Raw genomic sequence first — 26,375 nt, 5'->3', positions numbered from 1 at the left:
AGCTCTTTTTAAACTCTTATCCAAATTCCTGGGATAAAGATTGTTATATATCTAAGTTACATTGACACAGACACGTGAGCTTTGCAAAGTCTTCATATGCGGTCTCTGTTTTGGATTTGAGACACTCCATGATTGCACCTTTAATATCTTTCTTTTGCAATACACGTCCCGCTCCACTGAGATAATCTCGAATGAACCTTGTTGTTTTATCTTGGCGAATTCCTGTCACTGTCGCAGTACGTTGTATGCAAATGTCTTTCACGGGTAGCCCAAACGTAACAGCAACATCCTCTACTGTGAGTTATACGTGTTGGTCTACAAGCTTAAAGGCTTTCATATCTCTTGAGTAATGCTTCAAAAGCTGAAGAATCATATTTGTGGACAACTGAACATGCGTCTTGCCAAACGTTTCTTCATAGAAACATTTAAAAATACAATAAAAATGTGTCCTCTCCATAGCTGCTACATGTGCCACTCCAAAATCTTTGTTCTTCTTCAGCTGTGTAATTAATCAAGTCAAACACATGTGAGAAACTACACCGAAATTGTTGTTGTTCACCTTTAACATAACCTCATTTTCTCTTTGTCACAATTCCTCCTTATTGGGTGGAGTTTTCTTCGTGCCTTTTCTTGCCGTCTTTACATCTTTTTCGCTCACTTATCTTTTGTTGTTAACTTTTTTTCTTTTTCCACTCCTTTTAGGTACAACAACAAAATCCTGTTCGGACGCCTGCATGAAATACAAAAATAGTTTAAAAAAATTATATAGTCATCTATTTGCAACATGATATAAATAGACATTAAAACAGGTGTATAATGATGCACATGTAGAGACTAACACACATGCATACACCAATATACATATGAAGTTCTGTGAAAAAAAAAATGCACGTGCTTAAACACCTTCTTTATTGCCATCATTTTGTTGATTGTCATCACTTTCATAAAATGCACGCTAGTTTTACCTCGTCATCAGTTTCTTCTTCATCACTTTGTCCACTATCATTATTGCCGTCATTTTGTTGTTGATTGTCATCACTTTCTTCACCATCATCGTCTTCTTCTTCATGCTCATCATCGCCTTTTTCATTTTGTTCTCTAGAAACTTTGGGTTTCAACTTCCTCCGTCAATATGTCAATACTAACAAATAATAATACGATACAAATAATTGAAAACTTCTAAAAAATTAATCAATTTTTTTAATGTAATAACCCTAAAAAATTCGTGATACTTCATTCGCTAATTTCATGCAAATACAACACACGTGCAAATAAATTTATGCATGTGTATTAGAACATGCAAACAACTTTATGCATGTAAATTCGTTGCTCAAATTAGTTGTAATTTATGTATTAAAGATGATTTACAATTTAAGATGAATAACAACATGTCAATTACATACATATTTACATACAATAAAAATGTAAATAAGATAAATCACAAAAGCTAAGGTTTTACCTTTAATGATAATTCATCTTTTTCATTGTATGAATCTTCATTTCTTCCCAAATCTTCATTACTATGCTGATCCGAACTTCTCATTCTCAAATTGTTAGAAATTAGGGCTTTCAAATTTCGTAGATTAGAGTTTAAATTGTGTGTGTTTAAAAATGTTAGTTTTCTTAAATTAACAAAGGTTGATGGTGAGATGAGGTTGTATGCAAAACTAACAATGACTACCTATGCAGCCCGACCTGTGGTCGGGCCCGCTATTTTGTAGAACTATCATGTGGGTCTATTATTCAATTTATATTTAATTTTAACAGGTTGGTATTTTTTTATTTTGGGCTTTAGGCCTTTGTCCAAATTTATTTGTATATTATTATGGTTATTACCAAGTGTTACGATTATCGCCACTTGTTTTGCATCTGTAATAGAAGATAGCATGTGTACACATTTTGGACAAATGTTTTTGACGATGTTTTGAATAAAAAACCTTTAGTTATCTTATCTCCCATTTTTTATCTCTTTATTAGCAAGATGATGAAACTGCTGCTATGATGATCTATGATTCGTCGGAAATATGTGTAGATAATTGATTATGGTTCATGTTCTATAAGACCAACACAATATTTCAGGTACTCGGAAGAAAGTATTGAAGCAAACTCACACCCTTGTTTAGCGCTTGATGCTGAAGATGAATATGAATTTTTGCTAGAAAATAACGTAGAGGTCAGAGAGGAAAATTTTGATTTTCTCTATGTTATGCTTTCTCATGAAGCTGATAAAAATGAAGTGGGTGTTGACTCCTCAGTTGAGGAATGTTGGGAAGAGCAAGATGAGAAAGGTGGTGCCTTTATGCTACATGAGCCACCACAAAGAAGTGCAGATCATTGTGATTGTGCGGCAATTTCTATGACAGGTAACTTTGTTTTTTCGCTTTTTTTTTTGCCTATTCCATCATGGGGGTTTAATCTTCTCATGGTTGCAGCACGCTGCCAATTATTGTGGAGTGTGAAGGCAATGTGACAACAAAGAAAGAGGGGAAAGGTGATGAATTTGTAGAGAAGAATATGATGGAGAACATAGAAGGCAAAGATGCTAGAAAGGCAGAGGATGAATCTTCAGGGACTTCGTATCACTCATAGAAGTACATGCTTTAACTTATTTAGGCTTCACCTATTACGATTTTTTTTATATGCTGCCATCTATCATCTTTACAATCTGTGATCAAATAAATTTCACCTTTGACTAAATTAATTACTGATGTAGAGAGTTAGTGTTAAAACTTAATGAGTTGCAACTTATTTGTGTTTTATTTTATTGATAGATGAAGAAGGAAACATTGCATCTTCTTTGAGAATGCTCTTCGCAGTCGAGGAGGCAGAGGTGCGTGGTATAATGTTAGAATGACCTGCAAAGAATGATGTAGAAAATGAAATAATGGATGAAAGCAATAGTCAATTTGCTGAGTTATTATTAGCTGGTCGCTTGGGAAGTTTTGTTAAGGGTTCTTGGCTCAGTTCCAAAGGAAGTTCTTCCATGATAAATTAATTTAGTCCGTGATGCTATATCGAGGTCTTGAGATAAGGAGCGGAGGGAAAAAAAGGTTAGTCTTTTTTGTCCTTTAGTTTAACTGTGAGGTATAAGTTTCTGTTGTCAAAGTTTAACTTGGCTTGTTCCATTAGGGGGGAGGACCGATTACTTATACATGGATTACGCCTTCCTAAATGTCTTGACCATTACTTCTTGGTATGTACTAATTATGTGGAACTTGACCTGGTACGAAGTGGGGATGAGTGAGCGATGATTGCAAAGAAGATTGCAAATGTAGAATATGGATTGAGATCTGGTTCTCTCTTTAGGAATCTGGACACTAATAAAAACAAAAAATGTCGTGTAGATATTTTACCCGATATACTTCTGTACTTGGAAGAAGCCATTTGCAGTTGTGGGAAATGGGGTTTTGTCGGGACTGATGGGTCGACCATAGCAGAAAGTATAGAGCGATTGAGGAAAAATGGTGTTTGCTTGAATGAAGGTTAGCCTAATTTGCAACACTGATTTTGGGACCATACGTTTAACATACTCAAGTTTAAGAAAAGTTGAAAGTGTAATTGAAGCAGTGATTGCGGAATCAGTGGATAAAGAAATTGGAGCAGTTGTAGCAATAGAAGTAATGTTAGACAAAGAGTGGGTTTTGGAAAGTGAAGGCAAAGTTTTCGGAGTTTATAACACTCATGGGAAGTCCTCTTGTTTGACACAAAATAAGAGGTTGAAAGATAAGCCTATTGGTGAAAGCAGAGGAGCTGGTGTTTGCATGGAAAAGTGTGTCCCAGTGGATTCAAGGAAACTACAAATTGTCCATGGTCATTCTCGGGCTGTACATTCTTGTGCTTCTCTAACTGAAATTTCTCCGACAACATTATCGATGAGCTTTACTGATTCAGGTTGTATTCCCTCGCTATTGAATCTGAATAAGATATTCAGATGCTTTGGACGTTTAAAGGAATCGGAAATAGAAGTTTTGAGGGACATGAGCAGTGCTAAAGTGGTGTTCAAGAAAAGGAGTGATGCAGAAGTAGCATTTGGCGTGGTACGCAAAGTTTAAAATTTTCGGATCAGTACATGCCAATTACCAGCTGAAGTTCTAATTATTAGCGCCACATCAAATCTTCTAACAAAGAATTAAGCTAGGACCATGTTAGAGGTCTTTATGTGCTCTCATTGACAATTCGAAGTCTACACCTCTGCAATGGGTCAAATCTTCTGACAAAGAATTAAGCTAGGAACATGTTAGAGGTCTTTATGTGCTCTCATTGACAATTCGAAGTCTACACCTCTGCAATGGGTCAGTATGTGATTAAATTCTTAGGTTAGTCTGCCACACTACTAATTTTTCTTATTTCTCTAATTGTTACTTTTTTTTTTTCTGATTCTTCTATGCTATATATATTTTTAATCTCCGACAACATTATCGATGAGCTTTACTGATTCAGGTTGTATTCCCTCGATATTGAATCTGAATAAGATATTCAGACGCTTTGGACCTTTAAAGGAATCGGAAACAGAAGTTTTGAGGGACATGAGCAGTGCTAAAGTGGTGTTCAAGAAAATGAGTGATCTTGAAGTAGCATTTGGCGATCTTTGTAAAGTTTAAAACTTTCAGATCAGTACATGTCAATTACCAGCTGAAGCACTAATTATTAGCGCCACATCAAATCTTCTGACAAAGAATTCAGTTAGGAACATGTTAGAGGTCTTTATGTGCTCTCACTGACAATTCGAAGTCTACACCTCTGCAATGGGTCAGTCTATGATTAAATTCTCAGGTTAGTCTGCTACACTACTAATTTTTCTTATTTCTCTAATTGTTACTCTCTTTTTTTCTGATTCTTCTATTCTATATATTTTTTACTCATTTTTTAATGTAATTAGCAACTAACTAAACCACCAATTGAAGTTCCTATATTCGAAGATACACATACTGATATTGGTTTAAAATATAAACTATCTTCAATATTAAAATTGACGAACTGTATCTGCCTTCAATCAAACTTAAATGGTATAATAGAATTTAGTAAGTTAACCAAAGTAAATTAAATGATAAAATGATAAAATGCTTGAAATGATATGAATCAAAAACAATATAATGAAAAAGAAATTGGTGCAAAACTTAGTATTCAAGCACAATCCAAAATTAAAAAAAAAAAAAAAAAAAAAAAAAGAAAATCTAACAATCAAATATACTAATCCATTGTTTCTGGACTTCCTAATTAATGCAGCTGCTGAGTATCACTCCTCAAGCTCATCTTTCTGAAACAATTAAATCAGAAAATAAATTATTTAACTGTAAATGGATTATAGCACTATAATGAAATAAATTCAATCATGTACTTTGTTTACCTTAAATTTCAAGCTTTTGCAAGCTTTTTTTGATTTTGGTGTTTCTTCTGAAGGTTCTGTTTTAATGGTCTTTTTAGTCTTCCATTCCTAAATGTTGCACACAATATTGTTAATTTTTTTGGGTAATTTTAATGAAAGTTAGAAATTTACTTTTCTAATGAATGGATTTACCTTTTTTATTGAATCATGGTGTGAATTGATCTGAATTTGATTCCTGCATTAATAGATGTAAAACCCAAAAAAATTAAAAAGTGGTATAATAATTGTTTTGTGTAAGATATGATAGTTAAGTTGAATAATACCTTTTCCGTGAGATCTATAATTTGTGATGGTGTCATAGTAGTTTTCTCAGGGGTTGATAGCTCCAAAGATGTTTGGCTTGATTTTGATTTCTGTTAAATAAATAAAAGAAATGAAACAACATATAATAATAAAGTAGCATGTATCAAATGATATTAAACAAACATTATAAATAGGTTTACATACTTCTTCTTCTTGATCAATGCTTTCAGGAACGACATATAAAATAGTGAATGCTTTTGTGCTATAGTTGTTGTTATTGTTTGATTCCTTTATATGGAAAACAAACTCCTTCCCGACAGGACTTTGCAATATTTGATTCACCATATATTTGTCATCCTTTACAAAGTAAAATTAAAAGATAATTTTTCTTTGAAATTGACTTTAGTATAATTGGTTGAATGAGAAATACAATACCTCTTCTCCAATTTTGTAGAGTTCATTTTCTGAATATTTGAACATTATTTTTGCTATATTTCCAAATGCAACTGCATTGACAAATGTTGATTTGTCTGAAATCACAATGTTGACCTTGTACCTGTTGTGTGAATGTATTAAATTAATGTATATATATAAGAAAAAAAAACAATTTAAATGATACCTTTTGAGAATTTCTGGAAATTTTTTGCATCTTTTGCACCAAAATTTATTGTTGATTTCATCGAGTCCGCTGACACATTTTTTGCACACTTTGTAGTACCACAGTGATTTGATGTTGTCATTATAGACTCTTGAAACCATTGCTTTGCACATGTATGATTTCTCCTGTTGATAAATAAAATTAATTCATTTAGATTGTTTTCTAATTTCATTTTTTAAGTAAAATAGGTAGTTCTTACCTTTACAGTGTTATCCAAATCCATTATTTCTGCCAAGGTTTGAAACTCATCTTCTTTTTTTATTTGGATTGAATTTATATTTCCTTCCTGCACTTTTGCTACTTCCGTCTTGATTTTCGGGGCTCTGCATGTTAAATGATTATAATAAGGTGTAAACGTTGTTGTCTATCTATACATTAAAAAAAAAAAAACTTAAATAAATCTTACCTTTCTATAATGGATTCCACTTCTGGAATTTCAAGATTTGTATATATCTTGGTAGCAAATGTTGACTGGAGATAATAACCTGGCCAGGTTTAAATATTAGCTAGTATTGTAACTTATTTTGATAAACAAAACCAAAATTATTTATATGTATAAAGAAGTAATTACTCTTAAATTTTTTAACAGAAGTGGACGTCACTATCAAGACATATGCTTTGTCTGGTGAACGGTCAAAATCATGTGGAATTTGATCCATAGTACGGCCCCACAAAGTAATTTTCATTGTTCTATATCTGCATTTAACACAAAAAAATTCATTTAACACAAAAAAATGAGTCAACGGGTATTAAAGTTTTTCATATAGCAGATTTAATTAAAAATATGCATACCTCTCATCTGCAAGTATAATGTCACGCCTTTGTCTTGTAATACCGCCTCTGATAATTGATGTTTCTTTTGGTTTGACATTGAGTAGCATTCCGACAACAGCTGCAATATAACAAAATAAGTTATTGTTTGTTTTGTTATTTTAACAAAAAAATTACATTTATTTTCACAGTTTGGAAGTATACCTGTGAGTACCATGTTGTCTTCTCTTAAATGAATGTCTTCGAAATGAGTGAATAAGAACATGTTCCTTGGTATTTGAACACCTTGCTTGTTGGTTTCCTTAATTATTGTTTTATCATTGAACTCAAGTTTGAAGTCATGATTTGCAAGATTTAAAACCTGTCACTTTTAATCACTGTGAAATTTTCCAAAACTATTACCGTGTCTTCTTCAAGATGGTTATTGAATGTTTTTGTTAAGTTTAACGAATACATGGCTTGCATTTCATGTCCCTGTGATATTAAATGGTAATTAGCATTATTAATTTTCTTTTAATAAAGACTGTGTTTGAATCACATGAAGAAAGTAAATGGCTTACTTGTTCATCTATCAATAGAACATCTTTACTTTTGATAGCAAGATTTGATGCATAAAGATCGTCCCACTTACGTACGACTCTGACTTGTAGCTTCCATGGAGTATCTGAATCTGTGCTGTTGATGTTGCTTATTGCATGATATTTGTTAGTCATGTTGTTAAGCTGCAAAAAAATATGTGAAGAAAAGAAATATAATTCTTAAATTTGTTTTTTATGAAAAGGTGAATTAAAAAATAAGTAAAAGTTGCAAAATTTTACCTTGATAGCAGTAAAGGTCGATGGAGCCTAGGTTTTTACAATCATATGGATATTTATAACTTTAACATATGAGTAGAATTTGACTTTTAGGTGAATTCTTTTTATGGGAGTCCTTGTTTGTCAAAATTCTTGTTAAGATAGAAATTAAGAGTTTTTTATCGACCTTTAAGTATACTTAATATATCCGGAACTTAAGTTTTGTTTACATTTTGTAGGTTATGAAACTTCTTTTTCTAGAGTCTTTGTTTGATGAAATTCTGCCTATATTAGTATATTTTGTTTTGCCGAACTAAAGTTTTGTTTAGAATTGAAGTTTAGGTAATTTCTTTTTTTTGGAGTCCTTGATATTTTGTTTTGCCGAACTAAAGTTTTGTTTAGAATTGAAGTTTAGCCGCCGTTTAGGTAACTTCTTTTTTTTGGAGTCCTTGTTTGGTGAAATTCCGCATGTATTAGTATTTTTTTTTTGGATCTATTATGGATCTAATGTAGTATTTGGTTTAAAATTACTATCTATGTGGAAAAAGCCCAAGACATGCCAAACTTTAAATATGGCTGTTATTGACTCGTGATTGAATTTGATTAGTGAACAAAAATATTAAGTTATTAATTTCTCTATGTTTGGACATTGTACTTTGGATTACTTCAGTCTTGTTAGGACATAATTTTTCATAAAATTATACATAAAGAATTTTACTTGATGGAAATGTGATTTCTTTGTTTCTCAGTCTCATGTTTCATATCGAATGAGACATGTTAGTTTTAGGCATGTTAATTTGACTTGTGAGGTTTAATATCAAATGAAATAAAGAGCAAGCATTTTCCTGTTAAATATACCCATAAGAAATCATTCTAAATACTAACTGATATGTACAATTGAATATATATTGCCACATCTTCGACCTCCGAAGTTCAAATGATCCAATCAAACATTACATACTAAACATTACCTCGAATTCGGCCAACTGGTACCTACCTACTCTGGATTCTACAGGGTAGTTAAGGATCATATTGTCAATATAGAGCTACTGAAACAAAGTATGACACAGACCACACACGCCATAAACAATTGGAAGTATTCATCATAATATCCTTTAATTTCAGGTCAAGTAAATTTAAGATATAGTGAGTTCCACTCCAGCAATACAACCCAAACAATAGCAAAAAAGAATGACTCTGTCCATTTGAACATGTAGAGCTCCGCATAATCTCCATCCTCATCAAAAGACTTGGAGGTGACAGTGAAATTAGTGTGAATCCCGACAAGAACTTTGAGCAACCCTTGAAAGACAGCAAAGAGATGGGCTGAAACACCTCCGATCCTATAACCCAAAACTGTTAATTTATTCACCACTCATCAATCCCTACACCGCTCCATCTCATCTCCAAAATACCAGTGGCAAAGATGGACAAAAAAAGGGATAGAAACCAAATGCTAGCAATGTTACTGATCTGCAAAGAGGAAAAATCATCAGATATTAAGATCATGTACCACTCAAGTCAAAGCGGTCTAGCTGGAAATCAATACCAGTTCCTACACTTAGCAAGGACTGATGCTAGTATAAGCATGGCAAGCATGAGTGTATGACCCTCAAGACACAAATGTATCATACCAAAACACTTTCTCTTCTCATTACAAAATGTGATTATGTGATCATGATTAATAACTAATCATGTAATCATACTACAAATGATACTTTTTATTATGTACCGAAGAAGTGTTTAATATAATTTTCAAGCAAAAACAATTTTCTGTAGTTAAACAAATTTCAAGGGTACTCTCGAACCTACCTAACAGCATTTGGGTTTGTTTAACGGCTAAAGCGCTTCACATACTGCACCAAAAACCTACATAAAAAGATTAGAGCATTTAATTACATAAACAGATGCAAAAACAGTTGATTACATGTATGTAGTACCAAAATTATTTGAGCTATTGGATCGTTTGGCTTTGACAATCAAAGTTTACATTTGTTTGATTATTGTAATTGTTTACAAACAATAAAAAAATAATAATATAAGTTTTTGATTTTTTTTTATTCTTACCTTTTGACGAAGCTTCATTGTGGCAAATTGTTGAATACTTCATAATAGACAATATTTTTTGTATGCTGCTTCAAATTATCTTCTCTATCCTCGATTAGAATTTTCAGACTATCACGTGAAGTTACACGTGATACCGCAACATATAGTTGCCCATGGGAGAAAACAGTGTTTCTAAGATAAACTCCAACATTCTTCAGCGTCTGTCCTTGGCTTTTGTTTATCGTCATTGAATAGCAAAGTTTTATTGGGTACTGTCTTCGCTTCAAGATGAAAGGCCACTTTGTGTTTTCAGACAAAAAGTCTATCCGATGGATAGTGAGTCTGTCTCCTTTATTGCTTCCAGTAATAATTTCAGCTTCCAAAGCAAATTTTGACAAATCAGTCACTATAAGTCTCGTACCATTGCAAAGACCTTTGCTCTGGTTTATGTTTCTAAGAAGCATTATAGGTGCTCCTCGTTTTAGCTGAACCAAATGATTAGCCATTCTTGGGAGCTGGAGAGTGTTGAGGAATTCTGTAGGATACAAAATATATTGATTTGCAACCTTATTATCCGAAAGCGGACTTAATGTGTCTGCACTTGAGTAACTAACCAATTCTCCCGGAACTAAAGATAGAACATGAGATTTTATTTCATCTGCTGATTCATTTGTAGGTGTTAGAATGCACCTATCTCTGAGATACTCGGCATCATCATATTTTTGTAAAAGATCTGTGTACACCGTCTTCACAATGTTTTCTATCCCATCACCTTCTGATTGAATAAGAATGTCTTCTGGGATTTTAATCCAAGTAGGCTCTTCTCCCTCACACAGTGATCTTCTTGGAATTGTACCTTCACCAATAGATAATATCCATTTGTTGAAATCTACATCTGATTGTCCAGATTTTCTGTTATGCAACCGCATGTTAACTGTCAAACGAAACACCTCTAGGTAACGCCATAAGTAGGATCTGTTTATGGATGCAGAAACAATTGCTTCTGTTGAACCCTTTTCGATGGCTGGTAATATTTGTCTAAACTCACCACCAAAAGAATAGTTTTTCCTCCAAATGGTTTGTCCTTGAGCTTTATATCACTTTCTGACATGATATCTCTAAAACTGTTGTCAACAGCCTCGAAGTCCGTCTTTTTACTCATAGGTGCTTCGTCCCAAATAATTAAATCAGTTGCTACAATCAGATCCGCCAAGTGAGTTCCTTTTCTAATGTTGCAAGTTTTAGACTTATCTTTCTCTATTGGAATTTTGAATCTCGAGTGAGCTGTACGACCACCTGCATGAGCACCACATACATAGCAAATATTAAAAAAATGTAGTAATGATAATAATAACAATATTAACATTTATAATAAAGACAATAATATATTTTTTTAAACACCTAGTAAAAGAAGTGATGATATGCCTGATGATGCAACTGCAAGCACTATTTTTCTATGTGATCGTAACCTTGCAATGATCGTATTCCATAGATATGTTTTCCCCGTACCTCCACTTCCATATACAAAGTATAACTTCCCTTTACCACTTTCAACAGCAGCAATGACAACGTCAAATACCTATTTTTGTTCAACATTCAATCCAATGTGCAATTCTTCATATTCTGCAAGGAGTGCTTCAAAATCATAGTTCAATTCCTCCCGTAGTAACTTGTTATCTAGTGGATCTGGTTTTGGAATATCAAACTGGAAATCAGCAAGTGTTCGACCATTTTCTTTCATATCATTTTCAAGTTCAAGAAGTGTACATTTTTTTAGTTCTTCATTGGCTAATTGTAGTTGATTGTTTCCAACTTTTAATCGTTTCATAGCCAATATGTCATCCGAAAGCATCTCCCAATGCTGATCCCACAATCCAACTGTGTCAGATACTTGACAAAACAATAAAATTGTAAGAAATAACTGGCGCAATGATCTACTGTTAGACCATTTTCCTGCTTCTTTAATTGTCGAGTGCCATTCACTGTCACCTTGTAGCAATCCACGCGCACGACATGCTAATTTGAAGTCTACATAAGTTTTACCATGCACAGTCCTTATTTCTTCAAAACTCTGTGGACCTTTTACTATATTGAGAAGCATACGCAAGTAAAACCTTTCACCTTGCGTTGGTTGTGCATAATATATCCTACCAATCTTGATGCCATTATGAGCTCTTTCTATCCAGATCTGAAAAAAAATATGACAATGTTAAAGATTACTTTAATTTTTGTTTTTGATCTATCAAAATTATAATTCATACCTTCGTGTCTTTGTGCCACACAAATTCTAATGGGAAGTCAACATAAGTTAACTGTCGAGCTTTTTCACTTTTCTGATTAGTAAGCATCCATTCTGTGAACATTGTTCTCTTAGCCTTATCACTTTGTACAACCTAAAATGTATTAGAATTATCACAAAATACAACATTTTGTTGATTCTCAAGATGATAATTCATTCTCTCAACAGATGGATCTCGAAACTGAATGTCAAAATCAAAGATTCTCCAGCTTGCTTCGGATGCAGAGATATATCGAAAGTCCAGATAACGTTTGATTTCATCCACTTCCTGAATGGTACATTTTCTTGTATTTTTATCGTACTTATAATTCTCCTCAATAATGCATGTAGCTCGATCTGGACCTTTGGTAATATACTTGAATAAGTATTTAATCATCCGTGTACGATTGCAATGCTCAACATTAATGTGACACTGAAATTCTTTGCTGAGTTTAGGATTGTAAGGAACAACCCATCTATTGTCAATCTCAACTGGGTTATAGCGACCAACCATTGCAGTGCGCTTGTTGTTTCTTCTTCTGTATACAACAAAACCATTTTCGTCAAATTTAGTATCACTGCAAAAATCTTTAGGGAAATGTCTAGAACATTTGTTCTCTTTCATGAAAGGAGAACCTTTTTTCTTTTCACCACACGGACCATGAATCATTATAATCGACTATAGTTTAGTAAAAGTATTGGATCTGTATCTTTTGGGGTAATTCTCTTGAAATAAGCCTTTGTCTATGTCGGATCCAATTTTAGGTTTGTCTTCGGATGCAAAAATAGCAAAATGTGAGCATGTGGCAAACCTCTTTTCTGAAATTCAATAACGTACAACACTGAAAATAATAATAATTAGATATTAGTAAAATATTTGTGGAATTAATAATATCATTGCATATTGTTTCCAATTCTTCTTTATTTAGATTTATACATGTAAAATAAAAAGGTAATTTTAAATAGTATGTACCTGCAATGACTCTACCAAAATGATTCCCATAACGGAGTCTTTTCATTATGCAGTCCAACTTTATTTTGAAAGCCCGACATCCAACATCTGGTACGTCCTCTGATTTTAATCCAGGGTCATACTTTAAAAAACTATTTATATCTTCCCAATGTAGATTGCAAGTTACAGTTATGAAAAGATCAGGGGGCCCTGCCCATTTACATATCGCAATAGCATCTTGATAAGTCTGCACCATATAGGCAACGACTACTTATTGAGTAGTGTAGCATAAATAGACAAAATAAAAATGACAATACATTGTCATTCCATACATAGACTACTGATATGCCCACGATGGATGGTAAAGCATGTCTCAGTTTTACAACAGTCGTGAAAAATCACAAAATTTGAAGCACTAGGAGAAGTTTCTCCCGCAAACTGTCAGGAATATCTCAATATCCTATCAAGCTTTCACACAAATTTTTTCTTTCAGGCTGAATCTCATCGTCATATTCCCCATCATCATCATGGCTCTCCCCTTCTTCCTTGCAAGAATCTTGTTAATCTTGTGTAGCTCATTGGTGAGTTTGATCCTTGTTTTGTTTACGTGCCTTTACGGCCATCCCGCATCTTCACACCAAATTGGAATGCCGCCTTTGGCATTGCTTCCTTCTGTTCATTCATTGTATGTAGCCCATTCCTCTTGAGTCTCAAAATCCCACCTATGAAGCGACCCTTTGCCCGTCAAAAGAATCCAATAGCCTTATAAGTATCTATATATATCTCCGGTCTTGGTTGGAAGCTATCCTCTAATGATTTCTCAAATTAGAATCACATATTACATTGCACCAGATACTGTACTGTTTCTCAGTCAGAAAAAGATCTTTCATATATATATATATATATATATATATATATATATATATATATAGTGTACTGATTTTTGTATGTTCCTTTTTATCTATTGGTTCATTTTATAAGTATTGATATCTCTAAAGTCTCAAGTAATTTAGGGAATAAACAAACTTAGATGGTGAACTTAATGCTTCTTGGTTAGTTATCAATGTCAAACTAATATATGGTTACGTTAATATGCTTCTTGGTTAGTTATCAACTTATCAATCTGATCAACTTGATAATTGACCACATTTAGCATTGAACATGAACTATCCAATTGATGCATGGATTTCACATAAAGCTATTTTGTTTGTGTTCTTTGTCTATGGTAATCGGTTAAGTTTACTCACTCTTGATGAGGAAAAATAATGCTTCTTTAGCTTAAGGCTGAGATGTGATTTATAATTTATTCACTATATTTATAATTTTTTTATCTGTCAAATTTGTTTGCACGGAATTATTGTGATTGTGGAGTTGAGTTCAATGTGCAGTTCTATGACAAGTCCAGTACCATAAAGAACATAGAGCACCCAACAATGAGAACTCAAGCTATTCATTTGTCAATTGCAATTTGGGAGGTGACTGGAAGGATATAACTTGGTCGTTTCCTAGAGTTACTTTTCATACACGTCCACAACTCAAATCATCTCAACTGAAGAATGGAATGATTTTGACTCATTATTTGTAATTTATTTAGTGTCTGAATGGCATGTTTAGCCTACTAATTAATATGTCCAAGAGTATTGTACTTACCATATCATTAGTGGTGAAGTATTATTATTGTTACCATACATTGTAGAATTATATTATTATTGTTATTTTCATTGAAAATTATGTTTGCATATGGATGGATAACCAAACACGGATGATAAGATTTGCTATTCTATCGAATAACTTAAATAACTGGTGAAAATATTATCACGTGTTCATTATACAAATGGGCTTATGCATTAAGCACATCAACCAAAATTAAAACTCTGAAAATTAATAAGCCAGTCATCATAGGTTTTGAAATAGTAGGCCCGACCAGGCTGCATGGCTAGTATATATATAGTTTTAACTTCGAGGTACAACTTCAAAGTTTCCTTGACCTTTAAACTTCCCCTCCTGGAAAGTTTATAGATATGTAGATTTTATATTATGGCTTTTAATTGGTTTCATGGAGGATGCAAGGCGGAGGACAATTGAAGAACAGAACAACGGACTTACCGATCCCACCAATGTAAAGTCTAAAACTAGTATTACGCAGATGTTGTGCACCCGTCTTGTGAAAATATAGAGCATAACTTGAGGTTTAGTAAGCATAACTTGAGTGTCAGTAGAACTTCCTATAGCGCTGGAGACATCATACTAATTTTTTAGGCGGTGCAAACATTGCACGAGTTTGCGATCTCATAGAGTAAGTAGGAATAGATTTCGAAGTCCTCAGCTAAATAGAAAGGAAACTTGGAAGTGAAGTCAAACGAGGTTGCTCATCATTAGATTGTAAAGAGATTCAGCGTTCAAGTCTTACACGCAGGGACATGCCCCTGCCCCGACCTGTTTGTGCTCTATTGCTTTGTAAACATAATATGAACATGCACTATTTGTACCATTAGTTTTGTGCTCCTTCCTTTTGCTCTGTACTTGTTTGCACAGTCCAGAATTTGGTTTTTCAAAATTCTTCAGAAATGTTTGTTGATTGTGTTCACGATAAATGCTGAAAGGTGTCCTTTAAAATTTTACTCATGATGAAGTAAATCATTTTTCGAAATCATAGTTTTAATATGCAAACAATGGTTTAAACATTAGGAATTTAGGTATGCCTTGGATTGAATTTTCTCGAACAAAGTTGAGTTCATTTCGTTAAACAGGTAATCCTTATAGAACAGTACGTTATTTCTAAAATCAATGCCATAGGTTGAGGTACCCTAAATAACTGAAGAAACAAAAGGAAGACAACCCAAAAATTTCCCCCTTCACTAAAAACATGACATTCTCACATGTAACAGGAAGCAATAATCAACTTAAAAATTATATACCAGAGCAGTGGAAGAAATCTGTGAAACCTGTCCTAAAAACATGACATTCTCACATGTAAAAAGAAGCAATAATCAACTTAAAAATTATAAACCAGAACAGTGGAAGAAATCTGTGAAACCTGTCCTAACCTTAGGCAGGATACCACCTACACATTTCAGTGTAAATGCCCCATAATATCTCAAATGGGTTTGTCCTCCGAGGATTACCAATGCATTGACAACTTTAACATAAATGTCGTCCTGTCAGGCAATAAAGCAGTTTAGTTAATAATCCGGCCTCCTAAATCCAAAATCCCAATACACCACTCTACCCTAATCAACCCTGAAATGTGGAATGAGGAACTTATTTTACTTCTTTGGAATAAGAGTAAAACAATTGTTGACATAGAAAAACAACTCGAGACAACAATACGAGAAGCGGATCTAGCATCTAACAGTTCTAAGACATGATGGAAAGCGAGGAAATGGCTAACCCAATTTGACAAATACGCAAAACTAGACCACCACGAGTCCCAAGCATGCCTTGAACATTGTTCATCCTAAATCTATCCCCTACTACACGAAACCTACAGAGTTTTAATTTTTAAGGCAGCAACACCAAGTACCTTCGTGACACTCTTCAAGTTTTCATCATCTTTGTCAGTTTTGATGATGAATGGGCCAAAATTACTAATAAGTGCTGTGGAACATTGACTCAGATAGAACTAGAGCATGACTATCTTCTTGAGTAATACTTTTAGTGGTGGTAGTAGCAGTTTGACAGACATCTCAGATTGAATCTCTGAACACCGATATTTCCATCTTTTGGAGATGTGTTCATAAAGCTCAAATCTTTTTGATTTGATCCTGATTAAAGCACCTTCGTTACAAACTAGACTCTGAAGTTTCTGTAACTACAATAGCTATTATATATACCTATCATATAGTGCCTAGTATTCTAGCATCGACTTTTTACAACTTATGGTCTATATACTTAGTTTATTGACATGATTTCTAAAGCTACTTATGTTAGGGTGAATCAAATATTTGTATGCAGTGAGCCCCAGAATTCACTTGAAATACTATATATTCAGTTATTGCCTGTGTCAGATGAGAGAGAAGAGCCTTCAATACATGCAGTGCAGTATGACACATTCTCTTAATAGTTGTATATGTGCGAGTCGTACCCCCCCTCCACTATGTATGTTGCAATCGTCCATGGCGCTCCCACAACCCAGCACCGCTGCTTGTTCTCCGACCTACATATAGTAAAGTTGAATCAGAGTATGCTAGTAAGGAATAATCGACTATCAGAAAAGAAAGAGCTATGACCAAGTTATACATAAACTGATGAGAATTGATGCAAGTATATTTGTTAGTCTGCTAGGTAGATGTTTCTGCCATGTGTCATGTTTGACTTAGTATTTAGTTGTTAGCTATTTTAGAGCATGTAGTTCTGTATTTCAGTTTAGAAGTTCATAGTGGGAATGCGAGTCCGAATTTGTTCACCAGCACATTTGCTGGTGAAATCTACCAGCGCTACTTAGAGTCCACGTGTATTATCAAATCTCTCCTATTTTTATTTTTCTTTTTTCTTTTTTAGAGAAATAAATTAAAATAAAATAAGTATATCCAAAAAAAATAAAAAAGGAAATAACAATTTTTCCCACAATTTTCTCCTCAAATCATTGGCGTACTCTCCTCACCCACTTCTCTCCAACTTCCATTCTCTCTCCCGCCCTTCCTTCATTCTTCATCTTCTCCACTCCAATACTTTTCTATAATTTTTCTCTTTTAGTAATTAAAGATGGAACCAGATGAATGCGAAATTGAGAAAAAATCATGGGATGCCAAAAAAATTCGACAAGCTTATTTTTGCAGGTTTACTTTCTTGAAAGCAAGCTCTACTGCATATATGTGTTGGTCAATGGGAAAAAAAAAGAACGGGGTTGGGTTTTTAAAATGCTATAATTGCTTTTTGTGTTTGAACCAAAACAAGTTTACGTGAAGCAGGTATATGTAAGTGAATAGTTTTATGAAAGTTGATCGGGAAGAGCTTTAGAAAGGGATTAAGCTCCTAAAATAATTGTTGCACTTGCACCAACTGCTACAATTGGCTTGTTGGGTATTAACCTTTTTTTATCTAAATTTTTTAGAATCCATTTATAAATTGATTCAATGAATACAGAAAAGTGGGGAAGAAGAGGGATGGAGGGCGAGAAAGAAGATTGAGGGAAGTGGAGAGAGAGTTTGGGGAGAAAATCTTGAAGAAAATTGTTATTTTCTTTTTGGTTTTTTTTTGATATACTTACTTTTTTTTAATTCATTTCTCTAAAAAAGAAAAAAGAAAATAGGAGAAGTTTAGTAATACACGTGGACTCTAAGTAGCGCTGGTAGATTTCACCAGCAAATGTGCTGGTGAACAAATTCGGACTCGTGGGAATGCCCACTACTAGTATTGAGTCCTATATATTAGGCTGTCTCTTCCAGTAGAAAGAAGAGAGTCTCGTATGAATCAGTTTCCTTCTCTTAGACTTTCATCTCAAATAAATAAAGTTTTGTTATTCAGACTTTAAGGTTCCACATTTTCTCACATATCTCATCTTTAAACCAACATTTCCTAGGTGAACAGAACTTCTCTTCAAAATGGAAAAAAAAAAACAAAATGTATACCTCCTAGTGCAATATTCGCAGGGACTCCCCCACGAAATGGAGTGCATGTCTAAGTCAATGGGATGCAATGCTTTCAATCCCTCTTCAGAATGAATTGGAGACTGAATAACAGGACCCTCACTTCTTCAATGTCGAATGGCACACCGAATGCCGGAAAAGGAGTAAGTATGTCAGAGAAAATAATAACTCCATCGGGACGGAAAGCTTTCCAAGGCTGCAAAGATATTTCCACAATGACATCAGTTGTCTCTGACCTTTCCCTGACGGATGGGTGTTTCTCTGCAAGCTTTCTGTAAATAGCCATATACCTTCCTGCTTGACGCATCATGCATCCATGCTGGTGGCTGTTATTGATGAAGAGTGGGGTTGGGGTTTTGCTTCTGTCAAGAAGATAAGAAGACCTAATTGGGGCATTTAGCCCTTAAAAAATTTATAGGGTTGATGTCAAAACCGTGGGAAAAAAATGGACAAAAAAAAGTCAATATAAAAATGGTCCGGCTGGGGTAAAATCCGACTTCACGCACGCCTCACACCATTGAGGTTGTAGCTTCACAGTAAGCATGTATACATCTGTGAAGTCTTAAGCCTTAAGGCACAAAATCCCTAAAAGGCTTAAACCTCAATGCATTTTGTAAACCTTGATAGCAAGTATTTTTACATACTAATCCTATGTTCCTTCTTGTTCTTTCTTGATTTATTGCAAGTGCAGACGGCCTGGCGGTGATCGGATTTATGGAGTTTTTGACAACCAGCTCACTGCTGCTTTGAAAAAGCTTCCTTTTGATCAGCATCTTTCCATAAATAATGTAAAGAAAGTGGTTTCCGAGGCAGATGGTTACCCACTTGATTGCTCCAGAGCAAGGTTACCGGCGTCTTATTGAAGGAGCTCTAAATTATTTCAGAGGTCCTGCTGAAGCTTTAGTGGATGCTGTAAGTTATATTGCTGCAAATGTTTTACTTGTCTTTGAATATCAGGTTAACTTACGGCCATGCTATAGTCGACTGTCTTATGGTGTGCGTGTGTGTAACTGCGGCAGAGAATTTCTGCTGGAGGTGCTAAGGTCTTTAATTACTTAAGTAGACATCTTTCTTTAACTAATGAAGTGTTCTTTCAGGTTCATTTTGTACTGAAGGAACTTGTCAGGAAGTCTCTTAATGAGACGGGCAGGTGAGGTTTGGTTTACCCTTTCCTAATTCTTTAATAATTAGCGTGATGGAATAACTGACACTTTAAATAAAACAGGAGTTAAAGAGGTTCTCCACACTTACAGCTGAATTGGCTACTGCTGCAAATGAAGCTTTGGAAAGGTTCCGCGAAGACAGTCGCAAGACAACCTTGCGGTTGGTAGAAATGGAGTCTTCTTATCTGACTGGATTTTTTCACGATCAGGAATTACTTTGTTAGGGACCGTTTGGAAGTAACACCGTCGATTGTAATTGGATCCAATTGATTGTAGATATGAACTTAGAAATGGCAATCCTAGAGCCTGAGCTGTTGCACAGTTAAAAATGAATTAAAGGAGCCATTTAATCTTCATCGAATTGACCTAGTCGGGGTGTTGTTTTTGTTTTAATGTTTTGACGAAAAGTGGGTTTGGGGTTTTGTTTCTGTCGAGATGATAAGAAGACGAATACGAAGGGTTGTTTTCTCTGAAGAAGAAGATCTGAAAAACCTCAAAGGGGAAGAGTGTTTTGTTATCGATTAAAGTTAGGATTTTACAGGTAGTGTTGGTCAGAAATTTTAGCTTTGCACGGAAGTTATTGAAACTCTTTCTCTGCACATAGATGAAGACGTTCTAACTCGAACTCAAATAACTCCCTCTTCTTATGTTCATGCTCAGGCGTAGTAGGTTCACTCGAGAACACGCCTGCAATTATCTGTAGCCAGGCCTCTATTATGAACTTGAGCTATAATAGAGTCTGACATTGATTTTTTCCTAGCTTCTCCATATTCACATCTGACATCTTGCATTTGCTTCAAATCTCCAACCGCCTTTTGCCTTGACAACCCATCTTTCATAATAATGAGTATATCTATCTATCAATTGTTTAGCCATCTTTGTTCTCTTCTCTGTCCCGTCTTGCTTTTCTTTCTCATTATAACGATTACACGGACCATCGTAGCCATGCTTAGTCCACCAGCAAGACACCACCAGCAAAACGCGTGGCGACAAGGAGGTCTGCAGGTCATAAGCATGCATCCGTCATTTTTCTGAATAGGTCTCTTGCATTCAGGACAAGCCTTCGGATTAGCTAATATCCAGTTGACGTTTTCAGACTCATCACTATTCTTCAAGATCCACTTGGTCACTATGAGCGTCCTCCGCACAAACATTGTAGCTCTCACTTCCAACTTCAAAATCTATAGCATTCTCATAGCCAAGTGCAGGGCACCACTTGATTTTATGATTGCTTTCAACAAAGGTTCTAAGAAGGTAACGGGAATACTTCTCCTTACTTTCATTAGAAACCAAAGAATTGATCATGTCATGACCAACAGCAGCGTGACATGAGGGATCAGGACATCGCAACACTAAACACCCAGGGACATCATTAATTGTTGTGCCAACATAACCTTTCCAACATTTTTTACGAAAGATGACCACAAGCAGCGGCATGCATTCTACTTTAAGTCTTTTAGCTTCTAGCTATATAATTCCTTATTCGATACTTAGGTGTTTTCTTTTAGCAGGGCTCCTACGTACTTTGTCGCCTATTTCAAAATCGATCCCAGCAATCTTCATTTTCTTGACAAAACGAGTGTAGAAAGGTAAGTCTATAGTAAAGATTACGATGTTGTGTAGCTTTTAGAATTTTTTCGTTTGTAGCTATAGAAGCCGTCTCACTTAGAAGCATCTGTTAGCTGGTTCCACTCCATTGATGTTTGTTTTTATAGCAGCTATATCAAATGTAATTGCATATTTCTTGGATGTTCTCTCTGAATTATTACAGATGTGGACTCTTATGGATAATATGTGTGGACATGAAGGGTGGGAAGTGATGAAAGGTGGAAGAGCCACACAAGAAATATATTGGCGTTTTTCATGGTGTATAGAGACTTAGAGACTATCGGGTGACAAACAATTGAAGCTCAAAGTGTCGAAACCAATAAGAAAAGAGATAGAGATCTCAAGAGATAAGGACCCCCACCCTCACGGCCTCACTACTTCTTATTAATCGAAATGTACCAACAAATTTTTGTTTAGAAGCCTTGCAAAAGCAAACCTCATCAAAAAAAAAGGTTATGGAGGAGGAGAAGAGTACTGCAAGTAATGTTGCACGGTGATAGCTGCAATGGTGGATTGGAGTTCTTCTTTGAGAAACTAGAAACGTATTTGCTCTTTCTTACTTAGAATCTGTAACTTTTTTTTTTTTTTTTTTTTTGCTTCAAATCCTTCAATAGTGCTTTTTAATAATAGACTGATCAATACATTTGTTTGTTTGTAGATAAAATCCGGAGATATTAGGACTCTAGCAGGCACATCCTTTATTTTAGTCAGGAAAGATTGGTCTTCTGAGATTCGGTTGCATGTGTTCAAAATGCTGCAGGTCCTCCTGTTCCACTATTCTTTCCTGTTTTATTATGATTATTATTATACTCCTGTTTTAGTGACATTCACCCTGTATATTGCAAATTTTAACAATAGAATCCATTCACTAGATATGGAGCATTCTCATGTGTTAATCACCGTAGAAGTTTAGCAGTAAAGACAATTTGTGAGAGTTGAAAGAAGAATAAACAATTTTGATTTGAGTTAATAGATTGCATTGCGTTAAATACCTCTTTTTTGACTTTTCTTGATTTTAACTATTACTGATCTCATACATTGATGCTACTGAACTCTTTGCTTTTGCTGATAATATCTTTTCTTACTATGTACACTAAAAAAAACATATTGTATACTGTGGTTTTGAAACACATATATTCAAATGCTTAACACTTTATGGAACTAAGGAAGTTAGTATTTGCTGAATGACCCAATTTCCTTTTGGTTAAACGGGGGAAAATTATTTAGTGGCAAGTGATGGATTCTTTTTTTTCTCCTTAAACCATTCCACAAAGAAATAGCAGAGGAAAGTAATACTAAGGAACATCGCTTAAGGCTTCCAAAACAGTAAGTGTATATGTACACTATCACTTCTAATTGAATCATCAAATTCTAGATAAAATTAGAAAGCATGTACGTAAGAAAATAAGTCATGCAATGAATAATTTGATGTTTTCTCATAAACATTGTATGGGTTTCCAAATCACTTACTTAGTGGCCAAATAAGTAGAGAACTGTCTTAAGTCAATGTCCAAATTGAATCTATTTGAGATTATCACCGTTGTTCTTTTATTGATTCTTGCAATGGTTTGAAGATGCTAATTTTTTTTAAAGTTTATGCCTTGACTAAGTAAACATTTTTTTTAGGGAAGATTTGAATTTGAACGTTACTTTATTCAAAGACATGTATAATGTTCTTGATAGAGTCAGTCTTTTCTCATTTCAACAAAGACCATGGTTATGTAATAATGTGTCTGCCTTTCATGCATGAATTAATGCCATAGAGCAGGTGTTATTTTCAACAGTTCGTATCCCCTTGCCTAAAGCATAAGGAGAAGTGACAAGTACATTCTCATTTATTAGTGCACTAAAGTGACCTATTATATTAAGCATCTTGAAAGGATTTACTAAACAAATAGTTGGGCCATTAAACAACTTTTTTGTATAATGGAAAGTGTATAGCGAGTGGATGGTATGATCAATTCTTTACTTCTTTAAGGAATACATGGACATATTGGCTATCGATTTACTTCTTTTTGATGTCATGCATTTTACAGAGGCTACATTACATCAACACTGCTCCTATATAATTTTGAGAAGATTATCGCCGGTGATAATCAAAAGTGTCATTACTTGATTAAGTTAACGAGTGTACATCATGTACTCATGTTGATACATGCTTTTATATATATTTCATTATAGTATAAAAATTATTTGGTACCAATGCATCATAATATCATGTGGTGGTCAACATTATGGCGATAAAGTATGATCAAAGTCAAAATTATATCATAGTTAGTTTATGTTAATTGCTATTGTTTGAAATGTTTCCATACCATTGTCGGTTTATTCAGTTGACATTGATTTTGTGTATATGAACTTAATTGGAACACAGGTATGATCAAAGTCAAAATGTACTATACTGACAAGTTTTACTCCTTTTATCGCACTTCTTTATTAAAAAACTCAAATATGTTTTGGACACCATATGGCTAGGTTATTCATCTTTGATTTATATTTGTATTCTTTTATTTCATTGTAAGAATTCAGTTAAGGTATAATTGTTCATTTCAAATGTATATATGACTTTGTCAATAGTTTTATTGCTATTTTTTTTTTCTGAAGTTTATATATAAACAGGAAAATTGCAAGTCTGTCATGTACAAAAACACTAAACACTGTAAACGCTAACTTTTAAGACTAATAACAAACATACCCAAAATATGTATTTACTAATGTGGTCTAATCTCTATAGTAGTAAGCCTGGCCATAGGACAGGCAGATTAGCTAGTATTGTTTCAGTAATTGAATGTCTTCTTGCAGAATCTCATGGAAAAGTCCACCCTCATCCGGGGGGCCCTGGGCCTATGCTGTCTAAGCCCTTGCATAAGGCCCCCAAATTAAACCGAAACTAAAGGCCCCATTAAACTATACAAAACCCACTATGGTATTAAAACCCCAAACAATAGCCCAGAAAAAGTAAACAAATAGGCCCCATATTGCGGACTTTGCATTGGGCCTTTGGAAACTTAGGGCCGGCCCTACCCTCATCCATTCTCCCTTTGAGCAAACCTGGAGTATCGGGAACTACCATTGAAGAATGCTTGCAAAGGCTTTCTTGAACAGGAATACGTGACCAAAGAGGAACTTTGACTGGGTGATCAAGGTAAATTACCCAATTTAACTATACAAGTTTCTTCAAATATTGTGCCAATGAGATCTATTTAGCAGAAACACATGTATCCCTAGTGTATCAATCGTCATTATTTACTCAGATGTCAAATTAGTTTGCCATTTATTCACCTAACCTGCAGCAGGTTCATCAAATGCCCGAAATGCTGACCTTGCAAAAACTACACCATAACTAAAATATGCTCATTTTCGGTATGCTCGCAGGAATGCTTTTACCGGCGATCAACCAAGGGTTAAAGGAAGAAGGTTAGAGAGATGAAGAATCGAGACTTCGGAAGAAGTAACTACCGATTACTTGATTAGTAAGGAATTAAAAAATATTCACATAGTGTGGTTGATCTATGACCAACAATGGTGGTGGCGTGGTGTAGGATAAGGAGCTAATATGCATACCTCGAATTAACCGAAAGTTAACACGACCATTACAGAAGGAAGACAAGGAGGATTGTGAATTATACTCTCACTAGTTGATGCTAAGTCACTGTGGCATTCTATCTTGATGAATAACTTTTCGCATGCTTTTAAATGTGCAACTCACTCGAGAGACCTATTCCTTGACGTGATTGTTAAGCCATGGAATTGAGTGAGAATTTCAGTTTATGTACGCATATTGCGTTTGCATATTTCTATTATATATGTATACGAGTATGCGAACCGTGCTACGCATCGATGTTTTTTCAAATCTTTAAACCTGTCGCTCTAACATCTCTTCGATAGTATGATTTTTTGAATTCTAGTTATAATCTAAAAAATAATATAAAAACATTAGGAGGAGTTGAATATAATTTGAGTGACGTGAATGAGGTTTTCTAAATTATTTTAAATAATATGAAGTTAATTCTAATTTCAATAAAGTGAGAGAGTTTTTGGTAAATTGTTTAAAAAGGAGGGAGCTGATTAGAATAATATGAAGCTAATTCTAATTTCAATAAAGTGAGAGAGTTTTTGGTAAATTATTTAAAAAGGAGGGAGCTGATTAGAATAATTAATGGAGGTGGTTCTAAAATCATAAAATAGAAAGATTACAAATACATAGTTCAGTTGAGAAATTTTCCTCCAAAAAATCCGGCTATCATATAGTGTAGAGATGTGTCTAGGATACATATCGTTCTTTTAGGCTTATTAAAACATATATCTTTTAGGATACAATATATCAAAAAATACGATATATCTCGGTTTGGAAATAAGTCAATATATATGGTCAATATTTCGGGTACCGCCGAAACCGAAATATATCAACAAAATATCTACATTTCGACCGATATTTTCGGCCTTATTTTATTACAACTTCATATCAAACATCGGATCAAAACATCATATCCAGATAAAAGTGATATTTTAGGTCATATACACCAAATCAGTTCATCTATGGCTGGGGAAAATCCTATGACATGTATAACATGTGGAAAAGAGTATAACTACAAGGATCGAGGTAGTCATGAGAAAAGCTGTAAAAAATGATGGGATATGATGGGATACATAGTTCGCCAATAGTATCAAACAGTAAACCCCATTGTTATATATTTGTTTTTTGTTTTTTTAAGTGAAAATTTTATTAATAATGATAACGAGTTTTACAAATAATTAGGACAAGCCCTATGTCCATATATATCTACATAATCTAGTCCACAAATCTACAATAATTCAATAAATTGTTAACTTCCTATAATACTATAAGTCTATATAACCATACTATTATGTGGATAAAACTATAAAA

The 26,375-nt window shown here is 34.3% G+C and overlaps 1 protein-coding gene, 1 long non-coding RNA gene and 3 pseudogenes across 4 annotated transcripts in view; 2 read left to right on the top strand and 3 right to left on the bottom strand.

The window, feature by feature from the left end:
• Window positions 1-1,521: 1,521 nt before the first annotated feature.
• LOC147485954 (pentatricopeptide repeat-containing protein At2g15690, mitochondrial pseudogene) overlaps window positions 1,522-26,375 on the top strand; it is a 42,750-nt pseudogene continuing 17,896 nt past the window's right edge. Inside the window, exon 1 of the transcript XR_015200932.1 lies at window positions 1,522-1,654. The product of XR_015200932.1 is annotated as a pentatricopeptide repeat-containing protein At2g15690, mitochondrial pseudogene (transcript). The remainder of the gene's footprint in view (window positions 1,655-26,375) is intronic.
• On the bottom strand, window positions 9,934-10,404 carry LOC147485958 (uncharacterized). Its single transcript, XM_086573615.1, has one exon. It carries the CDS (start codon window positions 10,402-10,404, stop codon window positions 9,934-9,936), a length of 471 nt encoding a protein of 156 aa, XP_086429741.1.
• On the top strand, window positions 10,553-13,381 carry LOC147485957 (uncharacterized). Its single transcript, XR_015202159.1, has 3 exons — window positions 10,553-11,111; window positions 12,366-12,472; window positions 13,203-13,381. It is a non-coding gene; the product is annotated as an uncharacterized LOC147485957 (long non-coding RNA).
• LOC147485956 (uroporphyrinogen decarboxylase 1, chloroplastic-like) lies at window positions 16,744-20,106 on the bottom strand (annotated as a pseudogene). Its single transcript, XR_015202721.1, has 3 exons — window positions 19,968-20,106; window positions 18,699-19,118; window positions 16,744-17,284 (listed from the first exon to the last, which is right to left on the bottom strand). The product of XR_015202721.1 is annotated as a uroporphyrinogen decarboxylase 1, chloroplastic-like (transcript).
• On the bottom strand, window positions 20,457-21,320 carry LOC147485955 (putative E3 ubiquitin-protein ligase ARI7 pseudogene; annotated as a pseudogene).

This window comes from Coptis chinensis, chromosome 7 (assembly GCF_015680905.1).
Source record: "Coptis chinensis isolate HL-2020 chromosome 7, ASM1568090v1, whole genome shotgun sequence".
Taxonomy (NCBI): Eukaryota; Viridiplantae; Streptophyta; class Magnoliopsida; order Ranunculales; family Ranunculaceae; genus Coptis; species Coptis chinensis.
The sequence above is the reverse complement of the archived record's forward strand: the minus strand, read 5'-3'. Positions and strand labels throughout refer to the sequence as shown.